Source organism: Poecilia mexicana, unplaced genomic scaffold, assembly GCF_051168715.1.
Source record: "Poecilia mexicana isolate PSO_F unplaced genomic scaffold, ASM5116871v1 scaffold_12, whole genome shotgun sequence".
NCBI classification, from domain to species: domain Eukaryota; kingdom Metazoa; phylum Chordata; class Actinopteri; order Cyprinodontiformes; family Poeciliidae; genus Poecilia; species Poecilia mexicana.
In genome coordinates, this window is record NW_028263381.1 from 7235085 (window position 1) to 7255000 (window position 19916).

Here is a 19916-nt window from a genome sequence, read left to right on the forward strand (position 1 = left end):
TCTGTTTAATGCTTCCAGAATGAAAACCCTGGACACTAAATACTGTATCGTATCATCTGATGTCAAAATGTCTGCATCTTGGCTGTAATCTTCTCAATCTCTTTTGTTGAAAATGACAATTGGTTTCCTCTTTAATGGATCAACAAAAACGACACCAAGTTTGATAAGAGTATCTACAGTAAATCAACATTTGCAATAATTTATCCCTACATATGAGGTGAAACACACTGATTCCCTTTATTTTATTCTACCACTGTAGGCTTTGGTTTTCTATTAACTTGCATGTAATGATGTAATGTCATATCGATGTTAAAATGTTTACAGAATCAGACTTGAGATGTTTTTGCTGATGTAAACACAGGAAACGTAGCTCCGAACATCACAACACACATTAACTCAGCACAAAGACTTCCTCTTTCCTGTAACTCTGAACCTAGCGGGACGAAACGCCTAGCAACGACTCAACCAATCAAAGCTTAGCAGAGAGGGGATCCATCAAATCCAACGAAGCGGGATCACTTTTAAACTAATCTACTCTCTGACAGCTTTTAGTTCCCTCTCTTGATCTCAAGTATCCACTCCCCGTGCTGCCATGACACGAAGCGTTCTCGCACAGATTTGAAAAGTGTGTGTGCGCGCGCGCGCACCACAGTGGGAGCTCATACAGACAAGTGTGTGCATCCATTCCACCTGCTGCTTTTCAGCCCAGATCAGTTAGTGCATTTCAAGCTTATTTCTGTTGTTCCTGTTGTGTTTTTTTTTTTGCAACCTCCCTCCTACCCCTTTTCCCTGACACTTTTCATTCAGCTCGTGTGTGTGTGTGTGTGTGTGTGTGTGTGTGTGTGTGTGTTGGTTTTATTAGGCCCCCTCCCCAGTGAACCCCAGTGCGCTGGACCGCACAGCAGCCTGGCTTTTGAATATGAATGTGCAGTATTTAGACCATGAGGGGATGGAGCCCGAGTCACTAAGAAACAGAGAGGATCTGACTCAGGTGGAGAAGGTAACCCCCCGTCATCCAACCTTTGACCTTTAGCAACCCTATACCCTTAGCTTTGATCTCCCCCCTCCACTGAGCTCGCTCTCTCTTCTTTTCCTCACCTTGTGGCACATACAGAGCTTTGAAAAAGTCTGCTTACTCCTTGCATTTGTTTTTTCCTTCACATTTTCCCAAGTTGCGACCACAAACTTTAACATATTTAACAACGAATTAATGGGACGAACCAACACAGACAGTAGAGGGAGTAGTTTTCAGAATTTTTTTTACAAAAAACATCCCAAGTGTGCCGTTTTGGTTTTGTATTCAGCCCCCTTTTACATGCACAAACATAAATGAAGCTCAATGAAAACAACTTTTCTTAAAAGTCAAGTGATAAGGAGAAAAAATGTACCTGTGTGTGAAAGTTATTCAAAGATCTGTTGTATTTCACCAGAAGAAGAAAACAGAAGAGAACGTGTTCTGGTCAGATGAGACCGAAACACTGTTACTGTAACTCACCATTTCTATTACAGAACACGGTGGTGGCAGCGTCATGCTATAGAGAACTGATTCTTCTGACAGGTTCAAAGTTATATATTTTACCTTTACAAACAATTTGAAGTAATATCAGTTTGGAGAGGCCCAATCAGAGTCTCACCCTAATCATCGGGGGATGATTAGGGTGATAACAAGGAGGCCTTCCAGTCTCAAAGACTTATCACCAAGATAAATCAACAAAATAAAAGTGGAAACGTGCAAAAGCTGGTTGACAATTGTAGAAAAAATATAAATAAAAACACATAAGCAACAATGCTGTAAAGATGATATTATTTATGTGCTGGTTAACCTTCAACTATCATAAACAGAAAGCCGGCGCCACAGTCAAAATGTTTTAGATTGGCATATTCGTCGTTAAAACGACCCAGTCTTTGTCCAGGTCTAAATCCGACTGGAAATATTGCAAAAAAAGAACAAACAACAATGTTGCCAAATTGGTAAATGCTCCGGAAAAAAAAGACGGCTGAATACAGACATACGACGCTCTAGTCCTTGTATCCTTTTTCTGTCACTTCACAAATATGCACAACTTTGTGTTGCTACATAAAATCCTAATAAAGACATTGGAAATTTGTTTTGACAAAATATCTCAATATGTGGAAGCGGTATGGATACTTTTCCAAGGCACTGTATTCATCTTCTGAAGACATCTTTTCTTTTCCTCCTGTTGTTCTGCTGTAGCATTTCCCCTCTTTGCTCTTCATTTTGATTTGGACTTGTGGGAGACTCCGAAATCACAATTATATATAATTACAGCCTCTATCAAACCCAACTGTCCGGACGTGACCGCATTATGTATTTTTGTCGGCATGTCAGACTGCAAATGTGGTAAAAATGTTGTTCATTTTGCTAATTGCACAAAAACACAAAGTAACACTTTTTAGTCTCCAGGCACCAGCGCTCAATATCACAACTACTACTGCAACAACTTCATTAATCTGTTGGTTATTTTCTTACTAATAGGTCAATTGTTTGACCTGCAGGGCTGGTGGAAAGGCCATTTAAATAGATTAAGATGTCTTTCTCGTTCAGCCAACTGGAACTAATTTAAACACATTCGATGTATATCATTTGTAAGGGAGAACACCTTAATTGTTCTCCTGTAAGCTGAGTTAAGCGCTTTCCCACCTGGAAAAAAAAAATAAAAAATAACTGAAATAAATAGTCCTCGTCACATTGAGTGCTTTATTCAATATCATTTTGAATATATTGGGGATATTTAGGAAATTAAAGTCTAATGTCACGTACACACAAGCAGCAGTCTTCATAATACCACACACACAAAAAATACATTTTCTTAGGACTCCCCCCTCCTCCTCCTCACATCACAAAAGTAAGATTTCAAGCCCAAACTCTGCACCGCGTGTACGTGTGTGTGAGGATTAACACACCGAATATCCGTGTAGCCTGTGCGTGCATGTGTGTGATCGAGACAAAAAGTCGTTTTTGTGCCGCTTCCTCAGCTTCCCAGTGTCTACAGCTGTTCATCGCTGCTCTGCTTCTTATGCTTTGTTTGGTTCCCACATGCTCCCTCTCTCCATTTCTTTTTTTTTCTCCTCCCCTCCCTCCCGCCACTCTATAATAAGAAGAAACCTGTCATCCTAACATAGCTCATACTTTATGGAAGCCAGCAGCCCTGGGAGGGAGAACTACCAAAGAAGGCAATAACTCGAGTCTTAGCAAAGAAACCGCGGCCGCCCTGAAACGGCAGAACGGACTGGAAGGCAGTACGGCCTCCGCAGAGGCGAGCCGCCGCTAACCAACCATCTTATGCAGTGTTAAATTTGTTTACAATGCACACTGTGTGTCATAGGAGCTGTAAAAATACAGGGCATGTTTTATCCAATATGGAAATATTCATGGGTCACAAATCTTGCATTTCTTAATTCACACGAGTAAAAAGGAAAAAGAATATATATATATTTTCAGTTTATATGAATATTTTTCTTTTTCCAGCAGCATTTGCATGTTCCATCGCAAAAACAAAATTTAGGGTCATGAATAACATTACTTAATTACAGAAACAACATATCAAATATTAAAATTAAGAGGTTTTTTTCTCTCGCTCTCTTAAAGATAGCTGAATTAAATAAGGCCATCTGAGGAATACAAAAATTATTCATGAGCCAGTAAGCAGGGGAGTTTAATAAGTACATCTTAGTCATTGAGAAGTAAATATAAGGAGGTGGGATGGACTCTGAGCGCACAACTCATCAAGTTCAGTAAGACGTCTCATGTCGTGAATTTGCACAGAATTTAGCTTCTTTTTTTAACCCTGGCAACTCAAACTTCAGACATTTTTTTTTCTTGTTTTCACCTCCTTACTCACTCTGCTCTACCAAAAAAAAAATGTTGAAACTCCAGACTGGTAGATGGAGAATACTGAATAGAGAAAAATTATGAAAAGTCCATGCTGAGCATGTTCAGCACCCTCTCCGGTTTTTGACACCCCTGTTGAAGATGTGCAAAATGCTTAAAATGCAAACCTATTAAAGTAGTTGCATAATTTCCCTCTGAATAAATCTAACAATGAGATTTACACACTTATTTTTTTTTACCACTCTTGCTCTTACCATCCTCCTCTTTGTGTGGGGTGCAAGATAAAATTAGGCCCTCATCCAGCCTTATTTGTCACAGTTCCAGTTTTTTTACTTAAGATTTACCTCGGAAATTATAGCGTTTCCTTCATTAAAGACGACCAGGAGGAAATACATATATGTTGTTATAACCCACAATCGAGCCCAAAGACAACCTTAGTGTTTCCTACTTCTAGATCTACAGCACCCTGCAAAAAAATAAAAATACATTTGCACATCATAAACTTTTCCACATTAGTCGCATTACAACTGCAGACCATTATGTACCTTAGCAGTTTAAAGCAGCTTTACTTTTACTGACACTGTTCCAACTATAATCTGAACATTGGCATAAATTTGGCACAACTGCAATCCTACCAAGACGTCCACTTGATCAGAGATACAGCCGAGAGCTGCAGAGATCCACAGGAGAAACGTCACAACACAAAATCTGTTGGTTGTGAATTACATTAATCTGTTCTTTTGTGAAAAGTTGTAAGAAGAAAACCATAACTAAATGCAACTTTATGGTCTACATACAAAAAATCATTTGTAGCAACAAAGCTAACACAGGACATCTTCTTGAGAAATAGTAGTGGTAGTGTTATTGTGGGTCCGGGTTGGAGGGACGAGGGAAATCCAATGAGGAAACCCCCCGAGGTCGTACGGGATCGTTATCAGCCATCTTTAATCGTGACAGAAAATCTCTGGTCGTGAGCTGGAAGCGGCGGCCTGCAGTCGTCCGGTGTGACAGGCGTCCCGACCAAAGACAGCCCGCAACAAAATGTCAAAATGTTTGTGACCGAAACATCCGATTTCTGTCCTCCTCATTGTCCCAGTCATGAGCACGTCTCCTGCTGCTTCCTCTCCCCTTCCTCTTCTCGCCGTCTTGCTCTAATAATAAGCGCATCAACGCCCGTAACTCACTGTCCGTTCCCCGACTGACTGACTGACGTGTCTGTCGGATCTCTCTGACAATGCTTTTCCGCAGTAGCAAGCCAGTGCTGTCTGCCATCTTCTGTCGCTCGGTGTGACACGACTTGCCGTCATATCAAGTTCGCAGACGGTGACATGTTTAAGTTCTCTACCCCTTTGTGAGACCGCACAGTGAGTGCCGGGCTGAAGAGGCTGCAAAACAGCAGGGCGATGCTGCTGCACACACAACCCGAGCTACGATGGCCTGGTTTAGTTACTACATCGGACTAAGCAAAATAGCCTAGTCAAAGTCCATGCCGTAACGTAATCAAAAATGTTTGGCAAGTCTAGCACTTTGGTGCATGAATTATAATCCTTTATGTCAAGATTTTTTTTTCTTCCCCAAAGTGTTTTTATGATTTTCTTAAGACACAAAATATAGGTGGGGGAAAAATTTTTCTAGGTGATCAGTTGTAATTTTCTTCCATACATCAGTAGTGTTAGTCTTAAGGGTTTAGTTGATGTCACACTATTTTTTTTTTTTTACCTGCCAGACTTCTCCACAGTAGAAGTAGGGCCTGGATTTTCCTGAGTTGGTCGGCCTGCTTTTCCGTCTGTCTGCCACATTGGATTTAACAAAAATGTTCTTGGACTCGCGGTGCATGGCCAGTAGTTGATGGTGTGTTGCGTGACGCACCAGTGTCCACTTCAGTGGTCTGTGTGCATTTACAACATACATCTCCACAAGAAAACGGCCTTTAGACGGCTGTCCACTGCAGTGACCGCTACGCATGAAAAGGCTAGTGTGTTGTTCCACTGCATGAAATGCTTGTTATGAAAATTTAAATGTTTGGTGACGAAATGTAAAAAAAAAAATTTCCAGGGTCATAAAAACTGAGTTATGCTGGATCTCCAACTGAACTGAGAGACGAAACGGAGGATTTCCAACATCATTCTGACAAAACTACTAGGCTTGATTTAATTATTTTGCACGAAAAGCTCTGACACAACTAACTAAAACGTTGTGTCTGAATTCTTGAGCATATCTGGACATCACTTTATACACAGCAGAGATTTGAAGCCATATGTAATATGGCTACAGTCCGGCTCTGAGGAAGCAAAATCCTTTCCAAAGAAAGCTTTTTTTTCCCAACTTTACAGCACGGCTCCTCACTGAACAATGTGTGTTCAGCTCCATTTGGCCTCCATTTATAAATTTTAAGTTGATGGCGACCATTTCTGCACAACTGCTCCTTGTGAAAGGTGTCCGCCGTTGGCCCGAGCGGAAAGATAACTTTATCTGGAATGTTGTCAGCTGGAGCATCAGGACAGCAGGCGGGCGGAGGGGACATCTGTTCAAAGCTCCTTTGTTTCCCCATCTCTCTTTTGTTCTTCCTCTTATCAATATTCACACCAGGCGTGTTCACTTCACTCTCCGTTCTGCTGAGCTTTACGCGCAGGTCACCGTACGAGTCACGTCTTCTCATTTTGCACGCAAGCAAATGCAGGCGGGACGGTCGGGTGCTCGAGTACAGCCGAGCAGGTCGGAGGTGCGGCTCGTTTTGAGGGAGACGGAGAAGCAGAACGAAAGCTCGGTCACGACAGGTGCCGCTCCACTCTCGAGGGGATCGGACACAAGAACGGAGGGATCAGAGACGGAGAAAGGCGAGGACAGCAGACGACAAGCCGTTATCTGTTTGAGGTCACCGTTCCCCCCTTGTAGAGATTGCTTGAACAGAAAAACGTCTCGGCGATTTGGCGTGCGTGGAAGGTGACGGAGAACGATAAGGGATCCCAATAGCATTCTCTCTGCGTGCGAGGGAATCAGATAATTCAGGGTGCTGGGGAAAGGTTACCCGAGACTAAACTCCTTATCAGTTGTTGCTGAAGGTTGCAACATTTCGTTTTGTTTAAAAAAAAAACAAAAAAAACAACAAAAATCAATCCAGATAGGCAAACAGGTTGTATCAAAAATGAACTGTGTGCTTTCACCTGCACTGTGGCAACGAACTGCAAGACAAGAGCTGCAGACACCTCTTCTCATTCTGACACATGCCAGGTGTGAGGTGAGGAAATGCACACGGAGCTGTGTGTTTTAAAATTCAAGGAACGCAGCATGCGGCTCAGGGATGAAGTTGATAAAAGTTTAAAGTCGGGTTATAGAGAGAGAAAAAAACAACCAGAAGATTTGAATTCCCTTACAGGCAAGTTTTAAATCCTTTATTTGGAAAGGACGAGCGAGCGAAGGTTATGCGAAATCACCTGCGTTTCTATCAGACAAGTGTGATACTTTGTTCCGCTAATGTCGTGTTTCCGTTAAATCAGAGATGGAGTTAAAATCACACGTGAATAACTCTGTTCAATAAAAAACACGCAGCGCCATCATCCTCCTACCACTTCCTGTTGCCGTCTTCCTGTTGCAGTGACATCTTGTCGGTCGTCACGAGAAAAGCGCCTCCATTGCAAGATGGACTCATTTCGACAAAGCTGAAAAACAACCTCATCCTAGCGGAAAAACGTTCTGTCGAAAGGCGCGAGTTTTTATTTTAATTTTCAGAATTTCACTTTGCGCAGCTACATAGTGGATGGAAACGCAGCGGCAGTAGACATTACATCAAAGCTGCTTTATCACGTCATAAAATGTGGGGGGAAAAAATAGTAATAATTCCGAGTACTTTTGTAAGGCAGCTGAAAACTTTACAATCTTACCCCTCACTCACCACACAGTTCAGTTTCTTTTTTCCTCACCAAAATCAATTTCTACCCTTTACTTTCTCCCTCTGGCATGAAGAGAACTTTCTGAAACCCTCCCATGAGGCTTTACGATGGGCAGATGGGGATTTTTAGGGTTTAGTTTGAAACTCATCTCTTCCTCCTCTTGCTGTTTAACAAAAGCCTCTCAACTTTTCTGTCTCCACTATTGAAAAGCCACTCTGCTCTACAGACCCTTGGATATATTTTCGTAATCACCGGTGTATTTGCACCTTTTTTTTTTTTTTCTTTCTCCTGTTCTCGTGCGATTAAAGCGAGTACGGCTCCCGATGTGTCCCGATGACGACTAGCATCTCTCTGTCTCTCTCCGGTGCTTTTGCTCCGCAGTACCAGCAGGAGATCGCAGTGCTGCAGGAGAAACTGCGCTCCTCCGTGCAGAAGCTGGAGGAGTACGAAGCCCGTCTGAAGGGTCAGGACGAGCAGGCCCAGAAGGTCCTGCTGGAGTACCAGGCCAGGCTGGAGGAGTCGGAGGAGCGTCTGCGTAGGCAGCAGGACGACAAGGACCTCCAGATGAAGAGCATCATCAGCCGGTACTGGAGGAAGCGTCCGGAGTGTGCGTGCTGCTGTGCGTTTGCTCTGTAACTACTTAACAGTTGTGTCCCCATTTGTTGTTGTGACACCCAGGTTGATGTCGGTAGAGGAGGAGCTGAAGAAGGACCACTCTGACATGCAAGCGGTCGTGGACTCTAAACAGAAGATCATCGATGCGCAGGTCTGTCGAAACATTCATTGTAGGCTGATCTCACTGCATACAAGAAGATGTTTAATTCATTTTTTTTGCATCTAATCTGGGAAAGCTCCAATGGTTGAACAGAATATACCTGTTCTGTCTTTCTTTCTCTTTTTTTTTTTTGTTTTTCCTGAGAAACAACATTTACTTTTATGACTCCTTTTACGGCGCGGAAATAAATTTCAGATATACGTCTCTCAAGTCAAACTGGAAAACATCCGCCCCCGCAGCATGGCATTAATGCAAATTCACGCACAGACAAACAAAGGTCATTAATCTCCTTCACGCCCACAGTAACGAGTGTGTGTGTGTGTGTGCGTGTGTGCATGCGTGCCTGCGAACAGCCGCAACTCGGCAAGGCGGTCTGTCCGTCAGCAGGCAGGGGGAAATAAAATATAAAGAGCGCCACTCTGTCCTCAGCTGAGACTTGCAGTGAAATGCTTAAATTTATGGTTACGACACCCTGTATCATATTCTCAACAACTTTTTTATAGTTAGCTTTGCTTAGGCTGTCATCTTGTCTATGTTTTTTTTTTTTTGTCAGGAATTAAGAAATGTGTAAATAGACAGTTATATAAAGTAAAAATGAGCACAAGGTCGTCGAGAGCACGGCTGAAATTTGCAAAATGCCAGCCTCACGTAGAAATCTGTCTGAGGGAAGAAAGCAATGAGAACAGCAGATTGAAGACCTGATAAACCGGCACTTTAAGCAGGGATTTAAAAGCTCTTATGAGGATAAAATGTCAAAAAATAAAGTCCTGGCAACCACTCCATTTCCTGTGAACTGCTGTGTCACCTGGTTACTCTGTATTTGTGAACTCTGCAACGGATGCGTACAATGTCGCAGCAGCGGATAGAAGGAGTTAAAAGTCTCGGTTTTCTGTGTTTCAGTCTTGATCATTTGGCTCTTGCCTGGTTCTATAAGGCTCTCCACAGTCTGCTTTCTCACAAAGTTGTTGGTCCTAAAAGTTGGCTTTAAGCTAAAAAAAAAAAGTTGAGAAAGTGGTCAGAAAACTGGACAGGAAAAAAAAAAAGTACTTATTGTGTGTCGAACCATTCAGGGGAAGTTAGGAAAAAGTGGATATTGTTTTGTATTGAGGAAAAGCAAACCAAAAGTAACTTAACTGATTTTGCTAATATGGTAAACATTATGCTCACAAACAACCCCTGTGGTCTGAATGTTGACTCTCTGTCAGAGCTAGCTCCGCCAGGTCTTCCAGAGATTTAATTGTTTCTTCACTTTTGTGAAAACTGTTTTAAATAAAGAGGCCGTTTTTGGTGGGTTACATTTTTACTTTCGCAGATCTTCAAGTAAAGTAAGAGTGCTCACTACAAACTGTAAAGCATTATCAAAACATGACAACCGCATGAGAAACTCCCATCTTAAAGGGTTTTATTGTCAAGAAGACAACGAGTTTTCTGTTTCTAACAACTGGAAGTCGCAGTCTGCAGTTCCAGAGCACTTTGGAAACTTTAATATTGCCTGGAAGCTGTTTTCCTAAGGCTCATTAGTCATAGAAGTATACTTTAAAAGACAACAGATTTGTCACTTTTCAATTTAAAATATACTTCCTGTTAACGTAAAAAGTAGCATGTAGTATTTGGAGCTTTTTAATCACCAGTTAATCATCACAAACGGATCAAATCCTCTCGGGAATCTGTTGGGAACAAATCCATTGGAAAAGCTTAGCAAACTCAGATCTGAGCTGAAGAACAGATCGCAGTAGCCTGTCTGAAACGGGGTTTGTGTTTTCTGAAAAAGTTTCCCTTCTCGTTCTGCTTTTGTGCAGGAGAAGCGCATAGCGTCGCTGGATGCCGCCAACGCTCGTCTCATGAGCGCGCTCAGCCAGCTGAAGGAGCGTTACAGCATGCAGACCCGCAACGGCATCTCCCCCACCAACCCCACCAAGCTGCAGATCACCGAGAACGGAGAGTTTCGGAACAGCAGCAACTGCTGAGGCGGCTCGGCGCGCGTCTGAGGCTCCCGGGCGTTGTACAGCGTGTTCCTCCCCCCTCCTCACCCCACCTGGGTCGACGAGTGCCTGTTTATAGATGGGCTGTGAGACTTGTGTGTGTGTGTGTGTGTGTGTGGGTGTGGGTGTGGGTGCGTTTTAGAAAGGCAGTCGGCGTACTTCCGGAAGACATTTCCACTATATTCCTCAGTTTGGAGACAAACGTTTGGCACGAGGACGTTTTACGCGAGGGGCCACCCAGAAGGAGTGCAGCTCGGAGCGGATCACCAGACGGCCTTCACCGGGGAGGATGGTGGAGAGAGAGCGGAGGCAGGGCAGAGCCTGTACATAGAAACTCCGAGCCGCGGACGAGTTGAGTCGCTGCGAATACCCGAGCGCCCGTCCACGCCTGGGACAAACCACTATAAAAGACCACCAGCGTCGACCGTCCGCTCCTACCTTTCCCCCTCCCGACAGCGAAGTGGGCCCATTTAACGATTTTCACTTAAGTTTGTCTCCAGAGGTTTACTTTCCAACGCTTTATCTCAAAGTTTATGTTTTTAAAAGAACCAAATATGAGCTATAAATAGATATTTTTAAATCCAAAACAATCTTCTCCACGTCCCTTTTAACTCAGAGGTGTGTTCCTGAGCGTCCCGTTTACCCTCTCACCCCTGCACCCCCCCCTTTCCCCCCAAAGCAGTGCACTTTGTGAAAAGCTATTGGCACACGAAACGCCTTAACTCGGGAACACACCTTGACTTTAACCCCGCAGCGCCTCCCGATTCTGCAAAAAAATCAAAACGCAAACCCCATAAAGGCACAACTTATACTGTGGATTTGTAGAGAAAACGACGTAAAACTAGATGAGATGTATTATAAATACTAAAGTAAATGAATTCTATGTGATGCTATAGTAATGAAATTTAACATAGATGTATGCATTTTTTTTTCTTCTAGAGTATACACACACATATACCTATATTTGATAATGTCAAATATAAAAGCAGCCCTTTATTTAAGAGATTTAGTGTTATTTTTCCTTCTCTGATGGCGAGAGACTGTAGTGTGTAGCTTGCTTTTGGAGCCCTGGAGAGGAAGACCACCCTGAACAGCGATCAGCACCTCAAACAGCCTTTATTTCTTCTTTATGTGATTCATGCAGGTATTAGGAACCCCTGTATTATCGTTTCTGTTGTTTGTGGGGTGTTAGAGCGATAATACCGAGTTATAATATGGAGATTTCACAGCCTAATGGTACTAAAGCAAAAGTGCAGGATGCAATCTGATTGTGTTTAAAACCTAAAATCTTCAAAGATTCCTACTATACTACTGCTAAAATATGCCGTACTGATTATTATCGTACAGTATTTTTTATATACACCCATTGGGAAATTTTAAAATGCTAACATTTAAAATTTTTTCTTGCCTTGTCAAAAGTAAAGGTAGAATAGTTTTTACTTTTTATTTCTTTGGTATTTGATCCCAAAAGCTGGCTCATGTCTAGAACGAGCACAATCAATACACAGTAGTTTTTTTTTTTTGTTGTTGTTGTTGTTTTTCTGGTGCTCATCACTGCTCCGTCAACAACCCATCATTAATTATTTTGATTGTTATGATGTTGGTCGATTCTCTCTAGTTGCGCAGGAGCTACAGAGCGACGCGTCTCGACGCTCACTCACACTATACACTGGACTGGCAGAGCCGTCGTTTGTCATTGACCTCCATTCAGCTCATTTTCTCTCTAACTGCGTTATTTGTCCGCCGAAATGAAGTATGCTGCATCCAAACTGTGACTCCATCTATCCTCCTCGGCATTAGCGTTCTCTCTCGCCTGCCCTTTTTTCTTGCTCCTGTCTGACCTCATCTCTTTTTCTTTGCTTGTTTTCTTGTTTTTTGTTTTGTTTTCTTTGCCTCTGAATGTATAGACGCCGTTGTAAAGTCTCGTGCTGTAACTCACTTTCAGCTCACTCTCATCTGCTTCTCTGTAATCATTTCACATGCAAAAGTCTCAATTCACCAACAGCCAGTCGTAGCATCTACACCCATCAGTTTCATTTGGTCGCCGGTTGGTCAGTGAGGATGGCTGCTCTTATACATATATATAAATATATATACAATATAATTATTGACTGCATCGTGAGATGGGAGATCCTGGGATTGTGTAAATAAAATGCCCACACTATTTTTACCGGATGTTAACAGAGCTTTTTTTTTGTAAATGTTTTTTCTTTCTTTTTTTTATGTTGTTTTTTTTTTCGTGCTCAGACTCTGCTGTATCATTATTGGTATTGTAAATATAGAAGATAGCCCAGTCAGTCATCTGTCCTCATCGGGTAGAGCTATACAAATCAATTAATCTGTCAGTGTTCTCTCTGTTGAAAAGCTTTTGTGTTTGTATTTTACCGTGTACTATCTCTAGCCAAAAACGGAAAAAAAAAAAAAAAAAAAAAAAAAGAACTGATCACGTAGGGGTTTGACTCTTGAGATGTATGCCTTGCTGGTTTCAAGCCAACTCGAGTCCGATGAGCTGCGCAAGCACAATCCTGTAAATCTCATCAGTCTCACTCAATGCACTTTTACATTTAGTGGTTGGTTTCTATTTCACTTTTTTTTTTTTTTTTTTTTTTTTTTTTCTTGAACGCAGAACCCCGTTTCAGGCATTTCAAGGTTCCTAAGCAACTAAAGGAAGTTATCCTTATTTAAATTCCAGACATTTCACATCTGCATACTGCACAGCTCTCTAAAGCTGTTTTTATTATGTCTGCACAGATTAAAGCAAGACTATGATCCGTTTGTCAAATTCTTTATTTTTAAATGATAGCTACATGTACCGACCAAATTGGCTCAACAAACCTTTGTTTACATGCAGTCTAAGTTTACAACTAACTTCTGTGTCCTAGCAATTTCATTACTCGTTTGTGCAGCTAAATGTCTAACTTAATATTTTTTGTTTTTGTTTTTTTACAAGCAGTGCACGTTCAGGTCATATGAATGTGTACTCGATGTGTTTCTTAATTGTCTCATTTTTGAAAATAAGGTGTTTTTTTTAGCATCTAGTTAAGCAGTAAAGCATTTTATAGTTTGCTAATTCTAGCAAAAACTGAATAGGTCATTTCCAACTCTGACAGAGAAAGCACTAAACACGGCTTTTTTTTTTTCTTTTTGCAAATTAAAACTTGTAATCATTGTAACTTATTGAAATGATAACCCTGGAATGTATTTATCATACAGTTTATAGCCACTGTTTGACTAATTGCTAAACCACCAGATATTTTGCCATTTGCAAAACTGGGCGAATTTGCAAAGATGGTTGACTGTTAATGTTAGCAATTTGACGCTATTTTAGCTACTGCTTAACTAAATGTTGAAATAGTAGGTGTTCTGATTTGTCACAGTTTTCAGGTTTGCCAATCATTTTCCAAATAAACTTGAGATTGGACGTACTGTTAGCATTTTAGCACAATGCTAATTCACTGCTCCGTTTTTAACTATTTGTGAAAGTTGGCAAATGTACTAAACTATATTCCAAATAAGCTCAAGAGTTTCGTTCAACATTGTAGCCCAATGCTAACTCTTACTTAGATATACATATTAGCTCAGTGATATGTTCCTAAGAAGTTACCTTTGTGCTTCATATGTTTTTAAGATTTTTTTTCAGTAAAGCTGCTTTTCACAAATTCTGCCATATTTGACTTTTGCTTTGTTCCAGAAACATTTTAGTATTTGTGCTTGGTTAACTTTTTATTATTGGCATGTAGCCAGTTGAGTGTCTTGTGTCAAAATTATAAGACGTTGCAATGGCAGCTTTACTGTCTTATTTACAATCTACATGCTAAATAAGCCAAATTTATTATGCCCAGAAGCAGATTATCATAACTCCAGTCATAGTCTTGCTTTAAGATCTCAAAGATTAAAATGCATCCACTAATAGTTATATTTTTCAATCAGTACTTTCACTAACATCAAACAAGACACCAGTGGTCAACTTTTAGTTTTCCATTTCATGAATCAGATAAAACAAAAGCTCATTCTTAAAATAGTTCAAACCAATCAAACAAAGGATTAAATGAAATATAAAGCTATAAGTAAAAGATGTATGTTTTCTATTCTATTGTAGAAAAAAATGCTTTTGTAATTATGTTGAAAGTATAAAGTATTTGCTGGATTCTGCTTCCTTTGATGACGGTGACAAAACAATAATGTACAGAAGAACTCGTGTTGACAAAATGTGGCTGTGCAATTTATGTACATTTGCAACTAGACCTATTAAAGTTTTATTTAGCTATTTTAAACTCTCCTCCGTGTGCGTCTCTGCTGTGCGGTTCTCCGTGACGTTTTAAACCGCGGAGGCTGAATGGAGTCGGATTTGACGGCCTGTGCGATGGACCACGTGTCCATTAAAGACTCAAGGAGATCCAGATTGATTATAAGCATCCAGAGAGAACATATGCTCAGAGTGGGGACCCAAAGCCAGAGCGAAGGGTATGATGGAGACATGAATGAGTGGGTTTGAGCAGTGCCTACTTTTCTAGCATGACCTACATACTGCCTGATTGTTATTCCCCACAGTTGGTAGGGAAAATCAAGACATGTGAAAGTGAAAAAAGAGGGATGGGGGGGGGGCTTTCGAAACCTTTAAAATTGACACGAAATCCTCAAAAAGAGATGGATTATGATCATGTGTCGTGGCAGAAAAGCCATGTAATGTTTTATTGCCGTTATATCTTTAACCGTATGTATTTTTGAAGTGAAGCTCTCATGTTGGTAATTACTCCCTGTGAGGCGAACCTGCTTCTTTAGCCAAAACTAAACAGGTTTCCTGCATCCAAGACACATTTAGGCTGCCAGACGTAATAAGCACTACTATTAAATGTTTCAATAATTAAAAGTATGAAACATTGAGGTGCTTCTACTTCTTTTTCAGACTGGATCCTAAAATATGTTAGAAGAAGAAACTCAAACGATGGTCTGAGCTGGGCACGTTTTCTATGGGATGAGAGGTAGAACATAACTCTGCCTGATGACTGCCACACATTTGTTGGACCAGTGAACGACGACAACAAACGTGCTGTGATGAATACAGACGGAGCTCTGGCAGTCAGCTGGGACTGCCAGCCTCCACAACAGAAGGTCGAGGAAACGCGGGCAGATGGTTGTGCTGTGAAACATATCGACGGTCTTTAAAACACATAAAAAATGAGCCGCTTCCGATTCATCCATCAGGACGGAGTCGTAAACAGCACCGCGGTGCCAACGACAGAGGTGCCGGTATAAAAAGCAATATAAAGTTAAAAGCTGCAAACAGACTCGAGGGGCCCTCCCAGCTCAGAGCCGCTTGGGCCTCCTGGCGCTCGCCAGCCACTGCAGACGCTATCCCGCACCCGTCCACCAGGTGATATATGCACCGGCAGTGTACCAGTTTTTTCGGACTTCAAGCCGCTGCTTTTTATCCTCACGTTTCGAACCATGCGGCTTGTAGCCCGGTGCTGCTTTTCTGTGGATTTTTCTTATACCGCCAGGGGGCGCTTTAGCAGGAAGTGAATCATTGGAAGTCAAAATTGGAAATCAAAGAAGAAAGTGCTGATTTTCATTTTTAGAACAAGCACGTGCTAGCCAGCAGCAGGCGGAGAAATGTCTTCAAACTCATCATGGAAACAACACGAATAAGTTCATATGATGCAGCTTTTAAGTTGAAGGGACCGATCTGGCAGTGCAGATCGTGCCTTTCATTTTTAGAACAAGCGTTGGAGATGAAGGTCTGTCCTTTAATAAATCCAGCAGATTTGTGAAAAACCGAGAGCGGCTGAGTTATCAGTGGCTTATAGTCCTGTGAGGTTTATATATGTACGTTTCCAGTAAAAAAAAAAACATTGTAGAAGTCTGCTCTATAGTCTGGAAAATACGGTACTTAAACAAATTAGTAAATGCAATACTGTCACAAAGTTTTTGTCAAACTCATGTTTAGTAACAGGAGAGTCAGTTAAATCCTATTTAACTAATCTAGTTTAGTTATTAAAATTATTTATAGCCAGTCTTGGTATATGTTGACTGCCAGTGGCTGTTTTCTGTTGTCACCGACTGATTTGACAATAGACATTTGTTTTAGTGTATTCAGAGTGCAGTGCTCGCTGGGGCAGACGGTGTTCTTTGAGTTTTGATTTGCCTCTGGGCTCTCTGATCCCTTATATTTTACTCATCAGGCCAGAATTTCACTTTTCCAACAGCTTTAAGACTGTTTCTGCTGTGCAAGACTGATATCGTTGCAGAACAAAGAAACAGTGGAAATTTCAAGGTGAGAATTTTGGAGGTGAAGGGGTTAACTGTTTTTATTCAAGAATCTTGTGAGTGATCATCTCAAAGTATTCCCAGATGTCAATTTTTTTTTTTCCTCTTGCTGGCTCCATTTCAATCAAGTTTATTTGTGTAGCACATTTCAGCAACAGTGCAATTTGTTGGATGCAATAAAACAAAATGTGGGACAGTTAGAGGCGTATGAATACATTTGGAAGCGTGGCGATTGCCAACCTTGGACATTTCTGAAACAAAACAAGACATAGACCACATCTTTAGCTCCATCAGAATATTTTATTCATGTTTTCCAGTGTTATAAGTACATCTCGTTCACAGTTGACACTGTAGACGACCTTATTCCTCTCCTTCAAATGGTCATAATCACCACACTGCTGTAAGTATGCAAGCCCTAGATTGGTATTCATAGCAAAAAGAAAGAAAGAAAAAAAAACTTTTAGGTTAATCCACTTTGTGTTTTCACAGCTGCCCACACTGCAGATAGATAATTCTTCGTTTGCATGTGACAAATCCATTCTTGATAATGGTGCAAAAGGTGAGGAAAAAACATGTTGCAATGTTTTGATATAACAGTGACATTTAAACGTGGCATCCATCTTGCTTTCCTGTGGGACTTTTGGTGTGCAAAAGTTCTCCAGGTCTCCTTCAGGAAACTATATATATTTTTTAATATTTCATTTTTTTTAAGCCATGCATTCATGTTTTATTTTGAAATATTGACGCCCTGTGGCAGTTACGTCACTAAAAAGTAATCAACCTAAAAAGTCACCGACGGGGAGGTCTGAGGCTGCCGACAGGAATAGCCTGCTGAACCGAAAGAGGATAAGTGAAATGCTTATTCACTTAACTCGTCACTAATGGGCTCATGGAGGACTAACAGCTGAGCCACTTGCTGTCAGGAGGTTGTTTTTTGTTACTACTGAGCTGAACACAAAATAAATACAGTACCGAGCATAAACACGCACTAGTACGCAATGGGTGCGCGCGCAGAAGCCCAGGCGGCTTTTCGTCAACCTCTGTGCAAACATACGTGTACATAGCTGCTGTGCAAATTCATTAATAACAGGTGCATATCAATAACTCAAGAGTATGATTGGAAGATACTTTGAGTATTTCAATTCAAACTGTTAAACTTGATTAGTTCGATCATCCTGGCTCAGAGCTAACGAGAACCCAAGTTCAGTTCGCCAGAAAATTAGAGTATTACATATGACCAAGTAAAAAAAAAAAAAAAAAAAAAATCGATAGGCAGGTAGGGGAAAAAATCCTACATTAATCCCATGAGCCATTTGGAAGAATTTGTGGCAAAAACTTGTCACTGACATTAAAATCTTAAAGTAAAAAATGTATAATTATATAGTGTTCATCTTTTATTAATCTCATTTTTTCCCACTTTTTTTTTTTAATAAACAGGACCAGAAACGTCCAGTGACTCAAAAGCAGACCCAGGTGACTCGTGTAATAACCTTAGCTTAACACAGCAAGAGTTTTTTTTTTCTTTGAAGAAAAAGTGAGCCGTGACACACACCTGCTGCTGAAAATAGATTAAAACTCAAAACATCTATTATGTATGCCTCTCATGTAACGAGGCAAAATTCCTCGACTCATTTTGTGTTTCGAATGATTCATAAATCCCAATCAATGTTTGAATATATAAATAGCACATTTTGACTTTAGTTTTTTTTTTTTTGTGGCCCACAACACTTTGAACTTGGTGACTTTTGGACACTTCTGACAAAAAGGGTCTGGCTCTATCCAAGTACATTAACATAGAAAGTTCAGTGGGAGGAAAAAGTGCTAAAGCAACAGGGAGGTTGTTAAGCAAAGCCCAGAGAGGCTGGGGTCACTGATGCAAACGGAGTCATGAAATAATTGAATGTAGTTGTACAGTAAATGTTTGACTGACATAACTAGTTCAGTACAATTTATGTTCTGATAAACTTCATTTTGGATTATTATTAGGTACATGATATTTGAGAGTTCAATTGAATTACTGGAAAACAAAAAAAAAAAATCTATTTTAAATGACATCATGATGCAAGTGTATAACACACAGGATGCTCCCTTACACCCACTTGTTTATGTGTGATCTGTGTGAACTAACTTACATAAAATATCTACTATGCTCCCTGGGGGGAAAAAACCCATAAAAAATAAAACATATAAAGGTTTTATTGGAGACGTAGTCAGACAGAAGAGCAGGGAAGCAAGTAGCTGCCCTTTAGAATCAAACAGTACATAAAAAGCAGCCACATCCTCCTCCTGACAGGACCGCACTGTTAACGTGTGATCTGTCATGATCTGAGGAGAGGAAGGAATCCACCAGCCTCCATTACCATTTCAGTCCCCCCACTGCCCCCCCCCCCCCCCCCCCCCGAGGCCATCTTCCTCCTCAAAAGAAAAAAAAAAAAAAAAAAAAAAGCAATCAGGCAGAGAGCAGTGTGCCGACGAGCCAGCCAGCAGGGGTCGACTAGCCCTTCTCAGACTCTGCGGAAGAGAAATGGACCCTTAATCACCCCTCCTCCCCGCTCGCTCCTGTGGAGAGGGTCCAAGGCGATGCAGCGGGTTTTGAATGGCAGGTTCCCTCTCATCAGTTCTCCACGTTTGCCCTGAGCGTGCGAGGCTTTGGTCTTTGATGTGGCCGGCAGTCCTGGCTCGTGGCCCTCCGGTGCGCGGCCGGAGAGATGGGCCGAGGGCGGGGGAGGTAGAGCGCCGGGGTCCTGCCGCCTCGCGGCAGCGCCCTGCTGCAGCTCAGCGAGCGTCTGTCCTCGGCGCCGGACTGTGGCCCCAGGTGAGACTCGCACAGGTCCAGCAGGGACACTACCTGCTCCCTCAGCGCGAGGGATTTGAACCGCCGCCCCGCCAGGTTGAAAAAGGCTTCCACGAATGCCTGCAGTCCCATCCCTGTACGGGGAAAAGGAAACGCCGATTTACAAGCGCGGCGACTTTTTGAGGCATACGCACACGGCACCTTGAACCGTTATTGGTACCCACTACTGTAAAGATGGAAAATGTGAGTAAAATTGTTTAAAGGGGATAAAAGCTCCTCGCTAAGATTTTTTTTTTCCCCAAGGGATGCACGATATATCAGCATCAACGTCTCTATCGGCATTGTGTGCGCTTGA

At 41.6% G+C, this 19916-nt stretch overlaps 2 protein-coding genes across 5 annotated transcripts in view; one reads left to right on the plus strand and one right to left on the minus strand.

The window, feature by feature from the left end:
• The window catches only part of LOC106907113 (disabled homolog 2-interacting protein), a 153040-nt gene extending 138266 nt beyond the window's left edge, over positions 1–14774 (plus strand). For all 4 annotated transcript variants that reach the window (XM_014972713.2, XM_014972685.2, XM_088010843.1 and 1 more), the window contains 4 exons: positions 863–1000; positions 8125–8327; positions 8422–8509; positions 10318–14774. In XM_014972713.2, coding sequence (XP_014828199.2) covers positions 863–1000; positions 8125–8327; positions 8422–8509; positions 10318–10485 — 597 coding nt within the window. In that variant the 3' untranslated portion in view covers positions 10486–14774. The remainder of the gene's footprint in view (positions 1–862; positions 1001–8124; positions 8328–8421; positions 8510–10317) is intronic.
• Positions 14775–19153: 4379 nt separating this feature from the next.
• Positions 19154–19916, minus strand: part of ttll11 (tubulin tyrosine ligase-like family, member 11) — a 17726-nt gene continuing 16963 nt past the window's right edge. The window contains exon 10 of the mRNA XM_014972763.2: positions 19154–19695. Within this exon, the coding sequence (XP_014828249.1) occupies positions 19382–19695 (314 nt within the window). The 3' untranslated portion in view covers positions 19154–19381. The remainder of the gene's footprint in view (positions 19696–19916) is intronic.